At 34.1% G+C, this 25,764-nt stretch overlaps 1 protein-coding gene across 4 annotated transcripts in view; it reads left to right on the top strand.

The window, feature by feature from the left end:
- The window catches only part of DMD (dystrophin), a 2,284,432-nt gene that overhangs the window by 1,122,191 nt on the left and 1,136,477 nt on the right, over nt 1-25,764 (top strand). For all 4 annotated transcript variants that reach the window (XM_063634262.1, XM_063634265.1, XM_063634264.1 and 1 more), the window contains exon 44: nt 23,245-23,392. In XM_063634262.1, the coding sequence (XP_063490332.1) occupies nt 23,245-23,392 (148 nt within the window). The remainder of the gene's footprint in view (nt 1-23,244; nt 23,393-25,764) is intronic.

Genomic DNA, 25,764 nt, shown 5'->3' with positions numbered 1-25,764 from the left:
CAAGTTTTATTGCTATAACAAAATACCATAGACTGGATGCCTTATAAACAACAGATCTTTATTTCTCACAGTTCTGGAGACTGGGAAGTTCAACATCAAGGCACTGGCAGGTTTGGTGTCTGATGAAGGCTCATTTCCTGTCTTCTCACTGTAACCTCACAAGGCAGAAGGTCCAAGGGAACTGGGTTGGGCCTCTTTTATAAGGGTACTATTCTCATTCAGGATGGCTTTGGCCTTATGACCTAATTACCTTCCAAAGGCCCCACTTCCTAATATCATCATCTTGAGGGTGAGGATTTCAACATATGAATTTTGCAAGAACACAAACACTCAGATCATAGTAACCTACAATTAATGATATGTAATGATCCACCGGTGAAATAGCCAGATCTGTGCCTAATGACCATATATTGAAGCCCACCAAGTATAAGCCCTATATATGCACAAGGAATTTCCAAAAGCATTTAATGCCTCAGTTTTAAGAGACAATCAAGGATTTCCAGATATTTGAACATGTCTCAAAGATGGGAGACAGAAACTAACAAAAAACAAAAAGCAGAAATATTGGGAAAAAAACAATAGCCACATAAATGAAACAGAAATCTCTGCAGAAAGAGAGACAAGGCATAGACCCTAAGAAAGCTTTTTAAAGATAGCCATAAAATTACTATCTCAGAGTGAGACTAGTCACTGTATTCATAAGAAAGAACAAGAGACTATAGAAGGTGGTATTTCCAGGAAAGAGAAGGGTTATTTAATAGTATAGCAGATTAATTTTTTAAATTTTTAATTGTATAAATTTATGGGTTACCAGTGTAATTTTGTTATATGAATATATTTTATAGTGGTGAAGGCAGAGCTTTTAGTGTATCCACCACTGGAATAACATACTAAGTATGTATAGCAGTTTTAGAGCAATGAAACTACTCTGTATGATACTATAATGGTGGATACCTTTCATTATATGTTTGTCCAAACCCATAGAAGAGACATCACAAGCAAACTCTAATGTAAACTATTGACTTTGGGTGTTCATGATATATCGATGTAGGTAAGTCAATTAAATGTACCACTCTGGTGTGGGATGTTGATATTGGGGTAGGCTGTGTGTAATGAGGAAGGGGGCCAGGGAGTATATGGGAAATCTCTGTACTTTGCCCTCGATTTTGCTCTAAATGTAAAACTGCTCTAAAAAATCAAGTCTATTAAAAAATGAATAGCAGAAATAAAAGTTCAAAAGAAGAAGATGAATTTGAAGAAATATCTCATAAAGCAGTATAAATAGGCAAAAGCATGGAAAATGGGAAAGAGAGTATAAGAATCTTAGAAGATCATTCTAGGTAAGTGTTTCACAACTAGCGGTGATTTTGTCCTACAGAGGACATTTGACAACGTACGGAGACCTTTTTCGTTGTCACAAATCAGGAAAGGATGTACTACTGGCCTCTTATGAAGAGTGACGCAAGAGGAATGCACCATACAGCCATCCACAAGCAAGAACTACTCATTTCAAAGTGTCAATAGTGTTTATGTTTAGAAACCTTGTTCTATGTAATCCAACATTCAAATAATAGATGTTAAAAATAAAACAGAAGATAGGCAACTGTGGAGAGAAAATTATCAAAGAAATGACAAGATCAATTTTCTTAGAACTAAAGAAAATAAGTGTCCAGGTTTAAAGGGCTTACTAAATGGCCAGCACAGCAAATAAACTAAAAATATACACCAAGGCTCATCATCATAAATTTTTACAAAAACAAGGACAAAGAGAAGTTCACAGATCAGAAATCAGAATGGCTTTGGACTTTTCAACAATAGCCATGGAAAGTGGCAAAAAGGAACACTTCCTTTAAACTTCTAGTAATAATTAACTTTGGCTTTGATTTCATATCCTATATGAAATTATGTTCACAAATTCTTTGATGCTCTTCCATTCAAGAGTTACAGCTAAATGTCCCTCTGAGTGTGGACTAGATTCAGTGACTCTCTTGTGATGATATGTCATTTCCAAGTGTAGGTTATAGAAAGACTGTGGTTTATGTCTTCTGTTCTCCCTCCACACCCCTCTCTCTCTCTCTCTCTCTCTCTCTCTCATGCCTTGCTTCTTCTGTGGGAACACATGGCATGAGCAGCCCTATGGAGATGCACGTATGCTGAGAAACTAAGGCCTCCTGCAAAGAGCCACAAGAATGAGCTTAGAAGTGCATCATTTAACACCAGTCAAATCTTCAGAGGCTGCAAGCATAGACAATAGCTTAACTACAACCTCATAAAATAACCTATGCCAGTCCCATCCTGCTAAGCCACTCTCAGATTCTTGACCTTCAGAAACTGCCAAATAATAAACATTTTTGTTTTTAAGCTGCTAAAGTTTGGAATGATTTGTTATTCAACAATAGATAAATTGTACACCCTGATAAACTATAAATTGTGCAGAGAAAATAATTTTCAGAGAAAGCCTTATGTACTCCCCTAAACCTTTTTTCCCCAGAAATCTATTTTAAAAATATACACTACCAAGTGAAGAAAGGAACTAAGAAAGACAAAGAATGTTTAGTTGTGATTGAAGATCAGAAGGAGAGTGTTTTAGGCGTGATTTGCCTTGTTATGCTGCAATAATAAGCAATTCCAAAATATTAGTGGCTAGAAACACAAAGGTTGATTTTTCATCTTTGCAACATATCTAACACAAGTCAGTCAAGGGTTCTGATCATTGTAGTCACACAGGAATCTAAGCTGATTGACTCTCTAGTATTCTATCATTCTACCATAACAACAAGAAGCTTTAGCATTCACCATGTCAGTCAAAAATGCATGGAAAATTTTAAACTGACTCTTACATGCCTCTATGTAGGAGTGATAGATGTCATTTTCATTTCACTTCATCATCCAAAGGAAGTCACATGGTCATGCCTGACTTTGAGGGGACAGGGGATTATAATCACTAATACTTTTAAGAGAGGTAAAAGAATTAGGAAAATATTGAAGCATTAGTATTACCTGCAAAGCATAGGATCCAGAAAACAGAGAATCAAACGTGGGAGGAAGATGCAAAGTGGTGCCAGAAAGATGGTGGAGAAGATCTTTTAACAACAGCTGTATAACAGGTCTAGAGAGAAACCTGTACAGATTGGAGAAGAAAATAGTGCTCTAGGAATTTTGTTACCAAGAAAAAAAAAACTAATGTATTTGAATGTATTGAGAGGTGGTATTTTTATTGTGTAAGAGTATAATATATGAAATGTATGACAGAAGTAGCATTGAAAATTTTATTAAACATAAGAATTAGATCCCTATCTCACACTGTACATAAATATAAAATTGGTAAAGTGATAGATTGCCTAAACATAAAAGGCAAAGCATTAAAAAATATAAAAATATTTTGGGGCATCTAGGGCAAAAGAGGTGTCCCTTAAGCAACAGCACAAAGCAAAAATTATAAAGAAAAAGATATATATGTGATCATTTTAATTAAAAACCTGTACAATGCAAAGACTTTATAAACAAAGAAAAGACATAGGCTCAGATAGTATATTTGCAATACTAAAACAATAAAGGATTTATGTCATAATTTAAGAAAAATATTTACCTATCAACAGAACAAAATAAAAATAACCTAATAGGAAAACATTTTTAAAGTTTAAAAGTAGACAATTCACAGAACATCTGAATGTCAAATACACCTATGAATAGATGCTAACTCTTATTTATTATTGGAAAAATTACTTTGTATTAGTCGGTTTTCATGCTGCTGATAAAGACATACATGAGACTGGGTCATTTATACAGGAAAAAGGATTTAATAGATTTACAGTTCCACACAGCTGGGGAGGCCTCACAATCATGGCAGAAGGCAAGGAGGAGCAAGTCACATCTTACATGAATGGCAGAAGGCAAAGAAAGTCCCCTTTATAAAACCATCATATCTCATGAGACTAATTTACTATCACGAGAACAGCATGGGAAAGATCTGCCCCCATGATTCAATTACCTCCCACGAGGTCCTTCCCACAACATGTAGGTATTCAAGATGAGATTTGAGTGGGGACACTGCCAAACCATATCGTTCTAAGTGAGATAACGTACTCCCATCAGACTGGAACAAGTAAAAAATAAAATAAGATTGTGAAAGGTCACAAACTCTCATTCTCGTAGAAATTTTAAGTTGGTACAACCAATTTAGAGTGTAATTTAGCAATAATCTAGTTAAACTGAGGATGGCATGTCCTACCAAACAGTATTCCAGTTAATCACATTGAAGATAGCATGATTGTTCTCAGGCTTCCATATTTTCTCTTGAAAAGTAAGTTGTCAGTCTAATTGGCATTCCTTTAAAATAGACTTGTTTCCTCTTGATGATTTTAACATTGAAATTTTGTCTGATTTTCAGCACTCGCCAGTCTTTAAATGATTATGTAAGATTTTCATTGCTGAGGAGGAAAGCCTATCACCTCAAATACTATCTTATTAGTTATATTTTCATTTTACCTTCATATTAAATGAATTCCTTAAAAATTTAGGTTAGAGAACTAATAAATGATAAAGAGAAAAATGATTCTTCATCCTGATAGCTGTTATGTGAGGGTGGAATCGTATGGCTGATTTTTTTTCTCTGTCATTTTGTAACTTGGAAATTCTTATTTTTTAATACAATGACAATATTTTTATAGTTAAAAAACACAAACTAAAACAATAGTCTGTTAATGACAAATTGAAGGGCGATTTCATTAAGTTAAAAATCCACGTTAAGGCATTATAAGATGAATAAATACTCCAAATGAAAACAAAGTGAAGGCCACTTTTATTTACCTTTTGTACATGATACTTATTTTTCAATAGTTGTGACGTTAGAAAAAGTTGGAAAAATTAAACAAGATACACCCGCTTTTGGCCTCTCAGCTTCCAAAATTGTAATGGGTAGACTTCAGATTAAACATCTAATTCGACTCCTTTCCACTTCCACCCTCATAGCATTAGAGACACGTGGAAAAATGATAAAAATATAGTCTTTTATGGCAGGGGACCTCAATCCCCGGGCCACAGACCCGTACCAATCCATTGCCTGTTAGGGACCTGAATCGCAAAGCAGTAGGTGAGCAGCAGCGGGCTAGGGAAGGAAGCTTCATCTGTATTTACAGCTGCTCCTCATCACTCCATTTCTGCCTGAGCTCCACCTCCTGTCAGATCAGCAGCTACATTAAATTCTCATAGGAGCACAAACCCTATTGTGAACTACTCATGCATGGGATCTAGGTTGCATGCTCCTTATGAGAATCTAATGCCGGATGATCCGTCACTGTCTCCCATCACCCCCAGATGGGACCATCTGGTTGCAGGAAAGCAAGCTCAAGGCTCCCACTGAATCTACATTATGGAGTGTTGTATAATTATTTCATTATGTATTATAATGTGATAATAATATAATGTGTGTAATAACTGTAATGCACTTGAATCATATGGAAACCATCCCCCAACCCGGTCCATGGAAAAATTGTCTTCCACAAAACCAGTTCCTGGTGCCAAAATGGTCAGGGACCACTGTTTTATGGGATAAGTGAAAGTTGGATTTGACTCCAACTCTCCCTTTTACTTCCCATGTGAACATTAAAAAATGACGTAATGTCTCTGAATCTTTTTTTTCTTCTAAGTAATAACTACCTTGCAGAGTTATTACTTGAATTCGCCATAAGGTAAAGAGGACACCAAATACAGTGAATAATAACATAGTAATAAAGAATCCTTATGAATTCTATTCAATGATATCCATATTGAGGTATTTAAGGTGAATGATACTGATGTCAGCAGTTTACCTGGATATGCATCAAAAATATGATTGATTGATGGATGGACGGGAGGAAGGGAAAGATATGTGATCAAAACGAGTATAGTAAAATGTTCCTGGTGGAATCTAGATATATAGATATCACTTGTAATTTTTAAAAATGTTATTGCATGTTTGAAATTTGTTATGTTAAAATATTGGGTGAAAATTCTGATGCCCTGGCCATGTCCCAAATCTGTTGAATCAGAATCTCTGGTGTACTTTTTTTTAAGATCCTTGGATGACTCCAATGTACAGCAAGGTTGCAAACCACTATTCTAACTTCTCACCACCCCCTTCTTTATAGCTTACAAAATTATATTTTTAAATGTCAAATGTCACAATTTCACTTTCCTTCTTCAAGAACTGATTAGACTTCTAGCTTCTCCTGTGCTCTCATCTTGCATAACATTCATTTGCACATGGTTAAAACTGATAGGCAATAAATAATAACCCATCTGTCTTTTCCTGACCCAACATAACTAAAACCTTCCTTTCAAGGTGAAAATGAAATATAATCTCACAGACAAGAGTAGCTATAGACAACTAATTCTTTCTGGTATCTCGTGGTCACGGGACTATTCACCACTGCTGTCCCTGCTGTCTATCTGGTGGACCAGCCAGTTTTACTGTGACCCATACCATGGCCCGTGAGAAGCATGAAGCTGTCGAAATCGCAGTTGTAGAGTTAATGGAAAACATGGTGAAGTATAGCTTACATATATATACAATTTTGGCACAAAATAAAACCTAAGAAATTGTACCGTGCTGGGTGTGGTGACTCACGCCTGTAATCCCAGCACTTTGAGAGACCAAGGTGTGCAGATCACCTGAGGTCCGGAGTTCGAGACCAGACTGAGCAACATGGAGAAACCCTCTCTACTTAAAATACAAGATTAGCCAGGCATGGTGGCGCATGCCTGTAATCCCAGCTACTCAGGAGCCTGAGGCAAGAGAATCCCTTCCACCCTGGAGGCGTAGGTTGCAGTGAGAGAAGATCGAGCCGTTGCACTCCAGCCGGGGCAACAAGAGCGAAGCTTCATCTCAAAAAAAAAAGAAATTGTACCAGGAAGTGGATTGGGAATGCTCTATATATTCTCCCCCTCCAAGAAATTTTTTAATTTATTATATTGTGAAAGATCTGCAGGTATTTATTTTGTTTGTTACTCTTTTGCAATGAACTACTTTTGCATAAATGAGCTCAAAAACTTTAAAGATATTCATGAGCCTTCATAATATTGATCTAGTACATCTTGCCCAACTAGCCCTTGGGCCATTCCTTCCATGCCACTGGTTGAAAAATATGCTCCCCACCCCAGTAACATCAGCATCAGACCTCTGCAACCAGTAAGATTCCATAGAAATGAAATCCAAATGCTGGTATTTGTAAGTCAAACCAGTGTATTTTGAAATGGATAGGCAAGGGGAAGTGCATGGAGCAAGTACAGCACGTGCTACAGCTTCAGTACATACCCTCCTTAAAATACTGCACAACTAAACTGTCAATTTGCCATTGATAGAGATAGTATCTTTTTCAGCTTTACCCCTTCCGAATTCAACACACTGCTAGCCTCAGGACTAAGCACTCAATAGATGTTTATCAAAAGAATGAGTAAATGAATCAATGGTGAAATAAAATGTACAAACACATATGCTTCATACACATTTAGGAAGCATTTCTAGTGAGCTTTGTTGATATTTTATTTCTTATAGGTTCTTTTTCTTTCCATGTTCATGTTATTCTTTATTTTTTAAAATGTTTCTTCTGCTTATTTCTCTCTCTACAGCAGCTATATTTACTTGCCTGAGAGCACAGCATATACTGATGTTAATCAAACTTCAGATGAAACACCTAAAATGATAGAAAAGAATCTGCTCTAATTAAATAATAAAGTAACCCCTACAGGTTTAGACATGTGCCTTCAGGTGTGGGAAAGAAAAAATTTAATGAATATAGTAGTTTTATGCCAAGGACATTTCCCTCGTGCACCTGTGTTTTAATAAGATAGAATATAAAATAGCAAAAGGGGCCTGACTTTTGTGATGATATTTACTCATAAGGTAATAAGTCAGATGTGATGAAATTTTCTTTGACTTAGAGCTGCTATACTTGGGTCAGATTTCAGTTCAGTAAATTTGCAGTGATGTTGTCTTTCTAACATGGTGTCATACTGGAACTTCCCTGCTCCCACAGTTACATACAGGCTAGGGAGTGGGTAGGAGGGGGAGAAATCCTCTTAATGTTTATGGTGGCAGTAGATTCAAACTAAAATTAGCATTACAGCCATACTCCTAATAAGGGGCCCCTGGCATATTTAATTCATCTAACAAATTTATCAAAAATACATAAACTGAAATCTGCCTTGAAATTAATTACTGTATCTCTATTTTTATAAGAAAATGTTTTGGACCCGTTCCCTCTGCCTTATGGGTGCAACTCCCGACAGAATACGTCGTGTCTCCTGAAAATAGTTCTTATTTTCTTTACTACTTATGACCTCTTATAGCCTAGATATTTTGCCTTGCTATTTCTAGTTGAAATGCTAATCGGGCATAATTTCAGAACTAATTTTCTGTTAATGCCACTTGGAACATCTAGATTCCTCCTTTTTCAATAACACTGTATTTGTATGTTCCAAACATACACAAATCATACTATATTTGTGTGTGTATATATAGTAAATTCCAACTTATAAAAGTAAAATTGGAATTTTTTTCTTTCTTTGGAAAATAATCTTATAATTAATTAAGAATTATAAATGTCACTTTTTTTAATGCTGCAACCTTTGAGATTGGTTTCAATAAAGTAAAACTTAGTAAACGTTAAGAAAAATGATAGCTTGATATGTTCATTAATATGGTAAATGAAAAGTTTTATGTGTGCATAGGCTCTTATTAATTATAACTACCTTCATAGGAAAAACAGTCTTGTGGAAGGTAATGGTGCCAGTGAATCTGTATAAGAGAGAAAATAGAATTTCCCATTTAGAATAAAGCTAAGTAAAAAGTGAATTGTTTCAGTTTTATTTATATATTTGTAAGTGTGCTCTCATGCCATATATATTCAAAGATAGACAGAGATCTTTATCTTTAATTTTTTATGGCCAAAGAAAATGAGTCCCATGTAAAAGGGACATTTTCGTAAGCTGATCTCAGGTGGTGTATTTTGATTTGCCGCAGCAGCCTATGGAAGAAATATCATTTTAGCAGCCTAAGAAGAAAAATGTCATACCTTTCTATTTTTTATTCATACTCTGTGTATTTGGAATTTGTATTTTCACCATATTTTGGGAAGATAACACGAAAATGCCTTACTTGCCTTGAAATCAAAATCTGTTTGCCCTTCATTTTAAAATAAAATGGCTTTTTCATCTCATTTTCCTTTAGCAGAAAAAAGTAAGTTAAATTTTTTGTAGCTGTGTTAAGTGTACTGTTCCTCCCTCATTGTGAAAGAAACAAAGACATATGATTCCATTTACTGTAATTGTTTTGGTTTGCCCAATTACAATAGCAGTAAAATCATTTACACATAGTGAAATATTTGAGCCTTAAAGGACAAGAAGACTAAATTTAGCTGAAGATATACAACTTTCATGTGCCAATGAGGAAATGTATAAAATCAGTTATACATATTTTCCTCATTCATTGATATTGAAAATATTCATATATATGTATATGTATTTGATAATTTAATATTTTCTAAATAACAGAAATTATATACTGTATATATATTAGGGTATTATGATTATTGTTATTGCCACCATTGAGCACTTACTATAGGCTCAGAAAACTTCACTCTATTATTTTTAATTCTTATAACAACCCTGTGAAATATATATCATGCCTATTTCACAAATGAGAACTCTGAAATCAGGAAATTAAATCACTTGCTAAAGTTTACAAAGCGCTGTTAGGCAATAAAACAGAATTTCAAACTCATGTTTGCCTGTCTTCAAATTTTATATGCTGTACAACCTGATTGTTTTACTACTTGTTCTTAATTTCAAAACAAATCTTCATACTAAAAGAAGATACTTTGGAAGTTCTAAAGAACATGTTTTTGGCCGGACGCGGTGGCTCACGCCTGTAATCCCAGCACTTTGGGAGGCCGAGGTGGGCGGATCACGAGGTCAGGAGATCGAGACCGTCCTGACCAACACGGTGAAACCCCTTCTCTACTAAAAAATACAAAAAATTAGCCGGGCGTGGTGGCGGGCGCCTGTAGTCCCAGCTACTCGGGAGGCTGAGGCAGGAGAATGGCATGAACCCGGGAGGCGGAGCTTGCAGTGAGCTGAGATCGCGCCGCTGCACTCCATCCAGCCTGGGCGACAGAGCGAGACTCCATCTCAAAAAAAAACCACAAAACAAAAACATGTTTTTTTCAGAAGGTATACTAATTTGAAGTGGATACCAATTATTTGTATTAAAATTACTTATGGATGAATTTGAATCTGCAAAAATTACGTGCAACATTATTTTTTGGCACCTGTTATAGGAGGTAAAAATGGTGATTCAATATAGTTTCTACCCTTAGGGAGCATTTAGTGTGGTTTAGACGTAATGACACTAATGTAAATTAGAGTAGAATGAATTCTTTAAAGCAGGACAAAAGGAGCATTAAAGAGTACAAAGTTTCGGTTATGGATGATAAAATTCTGGAGATCTATTATACAGCATAGTGCCTTTAGCTAATAATGCTGTTTCGGACACTTAACATTTCCTAAGAAATCTTATGTTGTGTTCTTACCACCAATAACAATAATAATAAAGGGGACAAGAGGAAATTTTGAGTGATGACAGATATGTTTACAGCCTTCATGGTGGCGATGGTTTTGTGGGTGTATACTTATCCCCAAACTCTTTGATTATATACATATATATATATTTTATGAAACTCTTTGAGATATATATATATGTACAGCTTTTTGTATGTCAATCATACTTCATAAAGGTGGTTACAAAAAAGAATCCAGAAAAATAATCACCCTAATAAAAAGAGTGTTATTGTATATTAAAGAGGGGAGGGACTACTTCTAATTGGTAGTATCAGAAAAGTTCTCATGGAGGAAGGTAGAGAAAAATTTAGGACTATATAAGCAACAATACTTTAAGAAAAGGAATAATATAAACAAAAATAAACCAAAAGATGAAGAACCCTCAAGGATGTTTATGAAAAATCAAGAGAAATTCCATTTTGATTTGAGAGTATGAAGTACTTGTGATATATAATGAGAAGTGTCTAGAAATACATTATTTTGAGAAAATGCTGCTTAGAAAGGTTAGGTTATTTATTAATTCATTCCTTTGAAATATAAATTTCATGATAATCAGAAACATACAAGGGTAACTGTCCAATAACAACATGATTTATTTCCAAGAGGATAGTATATTATAGGAGAAGTAGGATTTTTTTCTCTTTCACAAGCTAATATAGTGTTTACTGATTCAAATGACACTTAAAAAAACAAGAAACAAAAAACACATACACTATAAGCTATCCTCATTCAACTATGTTATTGTCTTGCATTCCTGATTAGAAACATACAAGTTAGACTCCCAAAGTCTCAGTTTTCTCATTTGCAAAATGAATAAAATAATAGTACCTACCCCAAGGTACTGTGGAGTATATTTAATCATGTACTTAATCTGAAGTTTTAATTAGAGTGCACAGCATATATTTGTGGTTGCTTTTGCTCCTATTTCTGGGTAAAAGTTCCTACATCTATTACATATGTTTTGTGTTTGAATGAAGAGAAAGGCATCATTATTTCAAATATCCCCTCTAGCCAACAAATGAAAGCTAAGACTTAGAAGCAAGGATGTCTAACACCATATCCTCTTCATGTGGACTACATAGTAGAAGATATGTAAATTAAGACTCAATTAAATGCTCACATTTTATAAAGGAGACCCTTGAATATAGCAAATCCTCAGAGAGTCTGTTAGTTTAAACTTATTAAGAAATTTAAATTATTTAACTTAGTCTGCTGAGTCAGTTTCTATAGTTGATTTCTCCAAAAGGTCTTGATATTAAAAGTAGCATTACAGATCACTAATAGCAAACTATTTCTGCTACTTTGGGTATTTTTACAGGGTGCTAATTGTGCCAAATCGAGACATTGAAATTGCATAATTTTAGGTTAATATTAGCATAATCCTACATATTTTTTCAGAAGCAGTGCAGGAATAGTACACCCTGAATATTTTTCCATCATGATGGAATTTTCAAATATCACAACCTTTACATTGTCAGTTGTCTGCTGGGACATTATATTTTGTCGAAGATATTTATAAAAGAGAAGGGCAAAGAAAATTTGTGGAGTTCTAGACAATAGTAATATCAGGGACACTTTTGCTTTCTTTGTTATAACTAATGAGTTAAATAATCAGATAGCAAGCATAGGTAAAGAAATGAATAACTATTTGAGTACTTATCAATTTACCTCAAGGATGTTTATGGTGTTTTCCCCTAAGCCAAAATAGAGTGCTTAATTAAGGTCCCCTTAGCCCCCCAGAAACCACTTAGGTCAAGTTTCTCATATGTGTGTATACTTATATACGTATTAAAGTATACATATGTTTGTGTGCACTTTCAGATCAAAAAGTCCTTATTTATCTAAAGCGATTTCAGCTTATTGGTGAGGCTTTTCTGTTACATCCTCCTCCTCCACAGACCTGCTGGACAATAAGAGTCCAGCAAAGTTTAAACAACACTTTAGAAATCTAAAGAATTTTAAGATTTATTTTAATAGTCTTAGTGATAACCTGAATCGTTTGTGAGTTCTTACAAATAATGCAATCAACATTTAAATAATTTTATTATTTTTTTGTTTGTATAAATTTAAGGTATACAAGTACAATTTTGTTACATGGATATATTGCAGAGTAGCGAAGTCTGGTCTTTTTGTGTACCCATCATGCAAATGATGTACCTTTTCTCCATTAAGCAATTTCCTATCCTTCACCCCCATCCCACCTTCTCGCCCTTCTGAGTCTCCAGTGTCTATTATTCCGCATCCTGTGCGCATGCGTACACATTATTTAGCTCCCACTTGTAAGTGAGAACATGCAGTATTTGCCTTTCTGATTTTGAATTATTCCACTTAAAATGACCACCAGTTCCATCCATGTTGCTGCAAAAGGCATGATTTCATTCTTTACTATGGCTTTGTAGTATTCCATTGTGTATATGAAATTGTTTATTCCATACGCAATTTGTGTGTGTGTGTGTGTGTGTGTATTTATGCTAAGACTTAGAAGCTAGGATAGATACACAATGGAATACTATACAATGGAATACATTCATTCACACATATATAAATATAAAGAATATGTGGAGATATTATCTCCACATATTCTTTATCCAATCGTCTGTTTTTAAATAACGCTATTGACTTCTTTAATGAAAGGTGAATTTTATCAATATTGTTTTGGTTTAAAACACTCACCTTAAAAGAGTCACAGTCCCTAAAATATGCATCCTCATATTTAAATTAGGTCTCAGTAAATTTGTGCAAAGTGTATTCTTTTTAGGTTGGTGTTGAACTTGCTAAATTATTTATCTTTAAGAATCATCGTTTTGTGTCTTTTATTAACGAAAACAACAATTATGTGATTGCTGACATATTTGGAAAATGATTTCTGATGTAGATTGATTTTTTATTCTAAATTCTGTATCAGTATTAGAAATTTATAGATTACTAGCTGTATTAATATTGATAATACTAAATTTTATTGCTATTTATAACTTGTAGTGTACTTTCATCCTCCTCAAAAAGTTGAATGAGATAGGCAATATTATTCTTGGTTTATGTGTGAGATAACTGAGACTCAGAGGTAAAATAATGTATCCAAGCATTCATGGCTCTTAAATGGAAGATATAAGGGGTTTGTGAAATTACTCATGGACTTTTTTATTCATTCATTCAGTTATTAAAATGTATTCAACATTTATCATGTACCAGGAACAGTGCTTAGTACCGGGAATTCAAAGGTGCATAAAACATCTTCCTTATTCTAAGAGGTACATAGTGCACTGGAACAAACAGCCTTGTAAATACACAATTAGAACATGAAGTAGTATGTTAATAGAGGTTTTCACAAAGCTGTGGGAGCTTGTCTTATGAAGTAACTAATTTCAAGGGAGACAAGCCTTACGGAATAGTGACGTTTTAGATAGGGTGGCATTCTAAAATATAGCAAAAGGCCCACAGTAAAAAAGGAATTTTGGTTGTTATGAAAATTTTTAGATTTTCTATGTTTTCAGTACAGTATACATGGTGGGCTATGTGAATGTTTGTATAGGGACCAAAGTAGGAAGTGAGGTTATCTGTTAGAGAGTGCTGAGAAACTGAAAATAGGGAGAGATGAGTTGCAATATGCTGAGGAAAAGTTATTAGGAGTTTTCAAGAAAGGCCATGACAGTGGGGCTAGAGAGAAGAGGCTAAATTAAAGAGTCATTTCTGGTTTAGAATTGGTAAAATATAGTGACAAGCATGATAAGAAAGAAATCGAGAAGTAAACGATGGCTTCAAGATTTCTAGCTTGGAAATCATTGACTAAAATTAAAACTAAGGACTGGATTAGGCCATTCTTGCATTGCTATAAAGAAATACCTGAGACTGGGTGTTTATAAAGTAAAGAGGTTTAATTGGCTGACGGTTCTGCAGGCTCTACAGGAAGTATAGCAACATCTGTTTCTGGGGAGGCCTCAGGGAGCTTTTACTCATGGTAGAAGGCAGAGCATGTGTAGGCATTTCACATGGCGAAAGCAGAGAGAGAGAGTTGGTGGTGGGGGTGGGTGTCTACATACTTTTAAACAACCAGATCTTGGAGAACTCATTCATTTTCATGAGGACAGTACAGTACCAAGAGGATGGTATTAACCATGAGAAATCGCCCTGATGATCCAGTCACCTCCCACCAGGCCCCACCTCCAACATTGGGAATTACAATTTAATATGAGATTTGGGTGGGGACACATCCAAATCATATCAAAGACTTGCATGGGAAAATAAGGAATTGTTGACATCTTTGGGGTTCACATCAAATGTTCTGATGAGGATAGTCCAAGAAACAGTTGGCTATATAGCTCAGATAAGGGCTGAAATTTGGAGCTATGTCATAATCAGCCTAGATTAAGAGTCAATAATCTCCTGCCCATGGGCCAATTCCACCCACCACTTGTTTTTGTAAAGTAGTATTGAATCCCAGCCATATCCATTTGCTTATGCTCCATGTATACCTTTTTTTGAACTTCAAGGCAGAGTTGAGTAGTTGTGACAAAAACCATATGGCCCACAAAGCCTAAAATATTTATTCTCAAGATCTTTATCTATAAAGTTTGCCAATCCCTGCTGTAGATGTTAGTTGAACCTTTGAAAGCAAATGGGGTTTCATAAGGCAATGTCCATACAACACATTTAACAAGTTTACCTATAAAAACTAGAATTCCTTTAAGGGGAACATATCCTAGTCTCCATTAAGCACAGTAGAAGAGTCCCCTATAATTGGAAAGAGGTCACAGTAGGTGTTGATGTTGGTGGTACAGGTCAAAGAAAATTTATCTTTGCTGTTTATTCAGAATGCAATAAGTGAAGTTATGAGAAGTAAGGGAAAAAATGTGTAGAATTTCAACAGCGAAGAGGGGATAAAGGCATGAGAATGAGTTCCTAAACTCAAGTATTATAAACACTGCGAGAAACTTAAAATCAAAGGATGACTCCAAACGTATTTGAAGCCTGAGAACAAGGCTCACAACCTAGGGAGGATTAGGGACCCATAAAATAGAGTGTTACAAAGTAAAATGTCAATCCAGAGCTATAAAAATATCAGCAGTGAATATATTGAAAGCAGTAAAACTGAATGAGAAGGCTATCATTTTATAGCACTGTGTTTATTTCTTTGCCTTGTTTTATAAGTATTTCAAATTATAAAATTTTTATTAACAGTGAGAGCAGAACTACCAGAGTGAACAGATCAAAATTGGGACAGATGCTTTTCACTGCACATACTTTTATTTTTCTGCTGTTCACGCATTATCTTGTACAGTGTACACGTTTTACCTAAAAAATTAAAATGGAGTCTCCTGCTTAGAAAAAAGTATATATTCTGTTTCAAACCATATACAAAACTAAAATCCCAGATGATTAAAAACCAACATGAGAAAAAAACAAATCGGTAAAGCTTTTACAGTAAAATAGAGGAGAATATGTTAATTAATATTGGGTGAGAAAAAAATTGCTTACACAAATGATGAAGCACTGATCATGAATAAAAATAATAAATTGGACTACATTGTATATTAATAACATCTATACATCAAAAGACAGCACTGAGAGAGTAAAAATGAAACCCACAGAGTAGGATAAATAATTTGGAATACACACATAATGGATGAAGTGTGTGTATTCATAATTATAAAGAATTCCTACAAATCTTTCAGAAAAGAACAGATAATCCAATAGAAAAATGGGAGAAGTTCTTGAAAAGTTAACCATGGCACAAAAAGGGCTTGTGGCCTGCTGGCAATATTCTATATCTTGACCTCGATGGCATTTTTAAAGTGATCATTTTATAGTAAATAACTAATGCGTTTTATGCATCATAGTAACATTAAGATTTTTGTCATCTTTACAAAATAAGAAATCCAAATGGCCAGTAAATATATAAAGAATTTCTAAGTCCCATTAATGGTCCAGGCCATTCAAATTAAAACTAAAATGAAATATCACTGCTTACCAACCAGAATCATTGAAATTTATAAGTCTGACAATTCCATGTAGTGGTGAGAATATACAGCAATTAGAAATTTCACACAATGTTACTTGGTCTGTGAATTGTAAATAGAAGTGTAAACTTACACTACTGCTTCTTGGAGTGAAATCCATTTGGCACTATTTAGTAAATTCAAAGAGATGTACATAACCTATAGCCCATCAATTTCACTTCTATATATACACTCTACAGAAATGCATGTGTTCATATTCCAGCAGACATGTTTGGGAATGTCATAGCAGCAAAGTAATAGCCCCAAACCAAAACTACTTCAGTATTTATTAATAGTAAAATGTGCTATGGTTTGAATGTGTCTCTTTCCAAATTCAGGTGTCGATAATGTGCTAGTACTAAGAGGTAGGGTGTTTAAGTGGTGATTAGGCCATGAGGGCTCCTTCTTCGTTAATAAAACTAAGACCCTTATAAACAAGGCTTCACGCAGCATTCAGTTAGCTTGCTCTCTTGCCCTTCTACCTTCTGCCGTGTGAAGATACAGCAGGAAGGCCCTCAGCAGACACCAAATGCCAGAGCCTTTATCTTGGACTTCCCAGCCTCCAGAACTGTGAGCGAATACATTTGTATTATTTGTAAATTACCCAGTCTCAGGCATTTTGTTATAACAGCACAAACAGACTAAGACAATCATACAGTGAGAAATTAATCAACAACTAATAAGCAAAGATGTAGATTAATCTTGAAACTATGATATGGAGTGTTCCATTTGGCTGCTGAAAGTTTTATTTCTTGGTCTGGGTGATGGTCACCATGAGTTTATATGAATTGTTCCCTATATTATGTTTCACAACAAAAAGCGTTTAAAAAGTAAATATTTGTAATGTACTCAGAGATAGGCATGACCAACCATGGATTCTATGCTGAAATAATGATGCAGATTACATCAGCAGGCTAATGACATAGCCTACTTAAATACTTTAAGTCCTGAAATTAAAGAAGGTAATTTCTTAAGAAGGAATTTCTAATTTATGGGTCTGTTCCCCACCAGAGAGACACTAGCATGGCTCAGATTCTATGTTGGTCATTTTATTTGCATTTAAAGTCTTAAGCCAAATAGAGGTAGACTAATAATGACAACAACTACTACTACTCATACTTGTTGAACACTGCCAGACACTGTTGTAAGAAATTTGCATTTTCTTTTGTAGCTGAGCTTACTTGAATCTTCTCTCTTTTTTTCTTGGTTAATCTAACTAGTGGTTTATCAATTTTATTTATCTTTTCAAAGAATAAACATTTTGTTTCATTGATCTTTTATATTTTTGTTTCAATTTCATTTAGTTCTGCTCTGATCTTTGTTATTTCTTTTCTTCTGGAGCTTTGTGTTTGCTTTGTTGTTGATTCTCTAGTTCCTTGAGGTGTGATATTACGTAGTCAGACTGTGAACTTTCAGGATTTTTGATGTAGGCATTTAGTGCTAGAAAATTTCCTCTTAGCCCTGCTTTTGCTGTATCCCAGAGGTTTTGAATAGATGCTGTTGCGAATGTGGTGAAAACGGAACACTTGTACACTGCTGGTGATTGTAAATTAGTACAACCTATATGGAAAACAGTATGAAGATTTCTTAAAGAACTGAAAGTAGATCTAACATTTGATTCAGAAATCTCACTACCGACTGTGTACCTAGAGGAAGAGAAGTCATTATATCAAAAAGACACTTGCACGCATATGTTTATAGCAGCACAATTCACAGTTGCAAAGATATGGAACCAACCTAAGTGCCAGTCGACCAATGAGTGGATAAAGAAAATGTGGCATATATTTTCATATGCCATGAAATACTACTCAGCCACATACCATGCAATACTACTCAGCCGTAGAAAATAATGAAACAATGTCTTTTGCAGCAACTTTGATGGAGCTGGATGCCATTATTCTAAGTGAAGTAATTCAGGAATGGAAAACCAAATACTGTATGTTCTCACTTATAAGTGGGAGCTACGCTGTAGGTACACAAAGGCAGACAGAGTAGTAGAATGGACTTTGAAGACTCAGAAGGAGCAGAGTGGGAAGGGAGTGAGGGATAAAAAATTACCTTTTGGGTGTAATGTACACTACTTGGGTGACACGTGCACTAAAATATCTGATTTTACTTCTATACAATTCATTCATGTAACCAAAAATCACTTGTATTCCAAAGGCTATTGAATTTGAATTTTTTAAAAACATTAATCAAATAAAAGATGTAAAAAAAGAAATTTATATATACTCATTGAGCTCCCACAATTAACCTTAATATTTGTATTACTTGGGAAGTTGAGGGGTGGGGAGAAGTAGCAAGGTACTATGATTTGGGGCAGATAACTTTTATTTATTGGCACATACAGTTTGGACCATGAGACACTAGCCAAGGTCCCTCCTCCTCACCTAATCAAAGTTGAAATATGTGGGGTGAAATAATCAGCAATCCAATGCTGAGTTTGCAGACCTAAGTATAAAGCAACAATAGATATGTCAGAAGGCTACTAGGGTGTTACTTATTTAAATCTATTTCATGGAATTTACTACCACCTTAATGGCCTGAAAGTGTTAAAGTATGTCCCAGAGTACCGAATTACTCCCTAAATGTAATTTATGCTTGAGAATAATCTGACTAACATGATTTAGAACATCAGAAAATAAGTTATGCTGCACATAAACGAAGCAGCAGTGTAATTTTAAATACCGTTTGCATAGTGAATGAGAATTTTAATATTTGCAAAATTCTAAAATCACTTGATTTATTATCCATATGTTTATACTGACATTTTTTGCCCTTTATTAAGTTCCATCCATATTTCTTCTTACTGCCAAGAAAAAAAAACTTTTTTTTTTTTCCTAGAAATACTACAGAAGGCAAAAATTATATTTGTTTCCCTGAATGCTATTTTTGATGTCTCTGCTTGCTTCTAGTTGTTACCATTTGCTTCATTCATGGGCAGTCCAATTAATGGAGCGAGACAAATTTAGGGAACACAGTGACTAATTAGATATTAAATTGGTAAATCTAACATTGTAAAACCAGAAAAAAATATATATATATTTTTTCATTTGGAATTTTCCTTGGTGGAAAAGAGTTTAAGTTTATAAGTAGTCATGATAAAAAATGTAATTTTACATAGTAAATTCAAGAATAGATTTAGACTCTGCTATTAACAGCACCTATTAAATACTGAAAAGTGTATTTTAAAATTTTATGTGAGGCTTGAAATGGAGTCTAAAGTATTATTACTCACATTAATAATGTCATCACATGTAAAGCCCATGATTTTATTCTTTAATATTTTGTTTGAATAGTTACTTATTTCAACAGTAATTTCAATAATAAAATTAAATCAACTTTACAATTTTCAAAGGTTTAGCAGTTGCATGCTGTAATACATACTTCATATTTATATATTTATAAAGTGACAGCGTAAGTCATTTTTATTAGGTCCTTGAGGATGCAAAAGTTTGGATTATACGAGGAGACGAGAGAAAAAGGGAAGAAGGGCATTTCAGAAATATGCTACCGATACGCAAATTCACAAGTCCTAAGGCAGTAGCAGGAGTTGGGCAGAAAGTCTGTCCTGCCTCCCTCTTGTGGGCCTGGAACAATGCTGTAAATGGAAGGCCTGTTCCCCTTCTCTTCCTACCTCCAGCTCTATCTTACAGAGCTACGGGTACCATGATCAAGTGTATGAACCCTTATGGTTTTCTTCTCTTGGGAGAATGTAAAGAAAAGATAGCTTATAGATGACTTGTAAAAAGGAAAAGAATTCAGGGTGAGAGGCGGATTTGTTGAATTTGGTAGAGGATGGCAATTACCAATATGATGAGTGATTGAGAAACAAGTCTGTGCAACAGGTTTGAAATCGAAAATCTTTGAAGTATACAGGATCCTGAAATGAAGAATGGGCATTTATAGCAGTGTGTCGGAGAAACAGTCACCTCCTAGTAGCTAAAAGTGTTGGCAAAAGTATAGTTCAAGTGATTGGGTAGGAAAAACAGCAAACCAAGAGTGGAGACTGATGGTTGCTACAAAGGTGGAGTGGTAAGCCGTGACCAACTGGTACTTGTCCGTGCTCTGGTTAGCTGCTGACTGTTTCTCAGACTGTGGTAGCAGGAGGAGGGTTGGAGTTAGCAGTCATTAGCATATGAGACTGCCATTTAAAAAAATTTTTAAATTATTTCATTTTTCTGACTCTCAAAATATGAAAAGCACATTGTAGACAAATTGAAAAATATAGAAAAATTATACAATAAAATTAAAATAAATATAGTCTCACCAGTATGGAACAATGCTACCTATGTTGCATAGATTTTTAGATTCACATTCAAAAGCAACTCTTTGACTCCAGTGATGCAAATGCATGTAACATATGCAATGTGCAATTCATTTTTAAAGGGAATAAACTCTTACGATATGTTCATAGGTCATTTATTGTGTGTTATATACCACTGAAAATATATGAATGCTAAATTATTAATAAACATGCAAAAACATTCCCAAGATCATTTTGTTGTGGAAGGATGGATACATTGTATCTGAATAACTCTAGAATACCATAAATCATCAAAGGCAACAGTCTTATTTTTCACTAACTATACTTAGAGAATACCTCTTTGGCTACCTTCGGTTGCCTTTTTTATGCTACCAAAATGCTGTCTGTTTTACATGATTTTAAAGGTTAAGCATATAATTATTCATTAAATACAATGTCTGAATGCAATGTACATGTATGCAATGTACATGTAGATACATTATTAAATTTTAGGTAGCTAATAAAAATAAGGGGAAAAAACCTTTAGAATTATCACTTTTAATTGTTTAACTGATAAGGTGAAGCTTCATCTTGGAAAAATAATTTCACGAGAGAGCATATGCGCTGGTAGAAAGGTGCCATTGAAACAAGAGATATTTGGGTTAGAAGCCTCTCTCTACAATTTAATACCATTTTCACCTTTTGGCAAATTACTTGGCCTCTGTTTTCTCCAATGGAAAATGGGAATAATAATTGCTATGCTGCAGGGTTATTGTAGGTGTCAATGAAATGATATATCTGGCACTATAAAAGCACAGAGACCGGTGCCTGGCTATTAATAACTGTTTAATAAATGTTAATTCCTTTCTCTGCCCAGTACATCAGTAGGCAGATGTAGCAATTTAAAAATTCTAGTGTTACTTTCAATTCCTGAATGAAGGTAGAGGACTGAAAAGATATCATGGTATTCAAAAGTATGATCCATTGCTTCTTAAGAACAGAGTTCAGAAAAGCTTGACAGATTCCTGTACTCTGAGGCTGTACCATAGCCGGTAATCTTTAGGATGGCTATTGGTTTAGTGCTCACAAATGCTTGCTTGGACAGGCCCCAGGAAATCTGGTAGAATGTAAGCACAATAAGATTTCAAATCTTACTTTATAGCAGTGTTTTTTACCTTGACTGTACATCGAAATCACCTGGATGCTTTGAAAAATAACAATGTCATTGTCCAACCTCCAGAAATACTGATTAAGTTGGTCTGGAGTGGAGCCCCAGGATCACTGTTTGGTTATTGTTGTTGCTGTGTTTTAAATGCCCCAGTTGATTCTTATGTGCAACTGTCTTAGGTAAACATATAGCCCTGGTTCATATTATTTCTGCCTCAGTCTCTTTTATGACTGGAAGGTGACCAAATACTTGTTTCCTAATATTCTTTCCATGTGCAATATTAACACATTTGACTTGTACTAACTTCCTGCAGTATTCCAATCTAAAATTTTAGTGGCTACAATAAAATAAGAAGGATTAAAGAAGGCATCCCATAGTTTAGTGTATCAGTTAAATGCTTACATGTGAGCCTACAATATGAATGACATCTGTCATCTTATTTTAAATATTGACAGAATCTTTAATGATAGTGACAAATTATTGATTTATTGGTGTGATAATGGTATTTTAGTTATATTTTTAAAGTTTTATTTGTAATAACTATATGTATTTATGGGGTACAGTGTGATGTTTCAGTGTAGTGTTTCATTGTGTAATGATCAAATCAGGTTTCTTAGCATATCCATAGCCTCAAACATTTATAATTTCTCTGTAGTGAGAAAATTTAAAATTCTCTTTCACTATTTTGAAATATAAAGCACAATATTGGTAGCTTTGTTCATCTTACTATGCAATAGAACACTAGAACTTATTACTCCTTTCAGTTGATGAATAGACAGTTTTGGATCAAGAATAATATTGAAAGTGATAGAATTTATGAAGTAATTTAATTTTTATCCAAAAATATTTTGAAATTCAATATATTGCTTCCAAATAATTTATTACAATGTTAAGATATTTGTAAATTTCTAGAATTAAAAAAATATATTTTTAGGAAAGAAAATGCTAATAATCCAAAATAGTTGCTTTATCTTTCTATCAATAAATATATTCATTTTAAAGGGAAAAATTGCAACCTTCAATTTAAAAATCATCTTTTATATTGAGTATTTTTTTTAAATGTGGGTACATGCTAGGTGTATATATTAATTTTTATTTGTTACTTGAAACTGAACTCTACAAATGCAAGAAACTATCAGAGTGATATCTTTGTCAGTATAACCAAAAAATATATGCTATATCTCTATAATCTGTTTTACATAATCCATTTATTTTTCTTGATCTGTATTTTTTACCTGCAGGAGATTTGACAGATCTGTTGAGAAATGGCGGCGTTTTCATTATGATATAAAGATATTTAATCAGTGGCTAACAGAAGCTGAACAGTTTCTCAGAAAGACACAAATTCCTGAGAATTGGGAACATGCTAAATACAAATGGTATCTTAAGGTAAGTCTTTGATTTGTTTTTCCTAAATTGTATTTATCTTCAGCACATCTGGATTGTTTAACTTCTTTGAGTTCAGGTTGTGAAGGATGATGGAAATTGCCACTTTTGACTTTTGTTGTCATCATTATACTTACTAGAAAGAAAATTATCGTAATGATAATTTTAGAGAACTGTGCTATGGACTTTTTGTGTCAGGATGAGAGAGTTTGCCTGGACGGAGCTGGTTTATCTGATAAACTGCAAAATATAATTGAATCTGCGACAAAGGGAGGCATTGTAACAGCAAGGTGTTTTGTGGCTTTGGGGCAGTGTGTATTTTGGCCTTATGTTGGAACCTTTCCAGAAGGAGAACTTGTGGCATACTTAGCTAAAATGAAGTTGCTAGAAATATCCATCATGATAAAATTATAGTTCTGTTTCCCTAAAGACAATTTGTAGTGATATAGCAATATTTCTATATATTCTATTGACAAAACGCCTTCTGAAATAGTCCAGAGGCCAAAACAATGCAGAGTTAATTGTTGGTACTTATTGACTTTTTTATGGTTTATGTTAATAGGGAAGCAACATATGGATGATAACCAGTGTATAGTTTAATTTCAACTTGTGGTGTCCTTTGAATATGCAGGTAAAGATAGATTGGAGTGTCCAGGATATAATTTGGTTGCTAAAATATATAGTTTAGGCATAAGAAACATTGTGTTTATTACGCAAAGGCTTAATTATTTTTGCATCTTTTTTAGCTCAAATTGTTCATGTTGCAATAGTCAATCAAGTGGATTTGAATTGTAGCCGATTTTTAATGCCAGAAAATGCTGATTAAGACAGATGAGGGCAAAAAACACCCAGTAGTTTATTAAATAGTTTAGATATTTCAAAATGCTGGATTCACAAAAGCAATATCACATTTGACTTTACAAGTCTTCATTCTCAAATATGTTTCCATAGTGAATATGCCTTTTGATATTAAGGAGTTAAACATTTAAACACCTATGTATATGATAAGCTATTTAAACACAGAAAATGAATATTTTTAAAATTGTGTGTAATTATACGTATCTCAATCAAACTTGTATGCACACAAGCGTTGGCATTTGTATAGAGAGGAAATGTATATATTCCCAATCTGCTTTAATATAGAAGATACATTTTTAAAATAGCACTGACATGAATTTTGGGCTAATGTAGCATAATGGGGTCTCTGCCTGAGAGGCAGAAATATATTAGAGTTATATAAATTGTTTTGGGGGAGATATAGAAACCACTTGCCATTTTCAATGATATCCAACCCAAGGTAGTTATATATTTTTGTTTATATTTTATGATAAAATTAGTACTTATTGTGAAAAAAATCAAGTAACATAGAAATTTGTAAAAGTACCTCCATTCTACTCTTTGGAGGATAGTTGTTCAGTATTGATTTTGTTACATATTTCAGGCTGGGTTTCTTGGAAAGCCATTGTAAAATGGAGATTTGTATGTAGAAGGTTTATTAGGGAGTACTTTTATGAATAAGCAATTTGTTTTGATGTAACTTGGTGTAGTTTTCTTCATGTTTCTGCTTCTTGAAGTCAGTTAAGCTCTTGAATCTGTGCATTTAACATTTCATCAAATTTAGAAACCTTTCAGCCATTTTTTTTAAAAAAAATGGAACTCCACTTGTACATTTATTAGGCTCCTTAAAGCTGCCCCACTACTCACTGATGTTATGTTCATTTTCTGTTTAGTCTCTTTTCTCTATAATTCATTTTATAGAATCTCTATTGTGAAATTGACTAATCTTTTTCAAAGTCTAATCTATGGCTAATCCCATGTAGTATATATTTTTAACATCAGATATTTTCATCTCTTAGAAGTATAATTTGGGTCTTTTTATTTCTTCCATGTGTCTACTCAACATGTTCAGTCTTTACTTTCTTCATTATATGGAATACAGATATGATAACTGTTAGAATATTCTTCTCTACTAATTTTATCATCTGTGTCTATTCTGGGTTAATTTAAATTGATTTATTTTTCTCCTCATTAAGGGTGTTGTTTTACTGCTTCTTTGGATGACTGGTAATTTTTGACTATATGCCAGACGTTGTGAATTTTAACTTAGTGAGTGCTTGATACTTCAAATAAATTCAAATATATTGAAATAAATATTCTCAACCCTTGTTCTGGAACACAGTTAATTTACTTGGAAACAATTTGATCTTTTGAGAATCTTCCTTTTATGGTTTGTTATGACCAGAACAGTGTAAGTTTAGGGCTACTTTTTTCCCCACTACTGAGGCAAAGCCCTTCTGAGTACTCTCTCTGATGCCCTATGAATGATAAAATTTTTCCCTGGTGCTTGTGGGAACAGGTGGTATTCTTAGCCACGT

Source organism: Symphalangus syndactylus, chromosome X (genome assembly GCF_028878055.3).
Source record: "Symphalangus syndactylus isolate Jambi chromosome X, NHGRI_mSymSyn1-v2.1_pri, whole genome shotgun sequence".
In the NCBI taxonomy this organism is placed as follows: domain Eukaryota; kingdom Metazoa; phylum Chordata; class Mammalia; order Primates; family Hylobatidae; genus Symphalangus; species Symphalangus syndactylus.
Note: the sequence above shows the minus strand (reverse complement) of the source record. Positions and strands in the feature narration are given on the sequence as shown.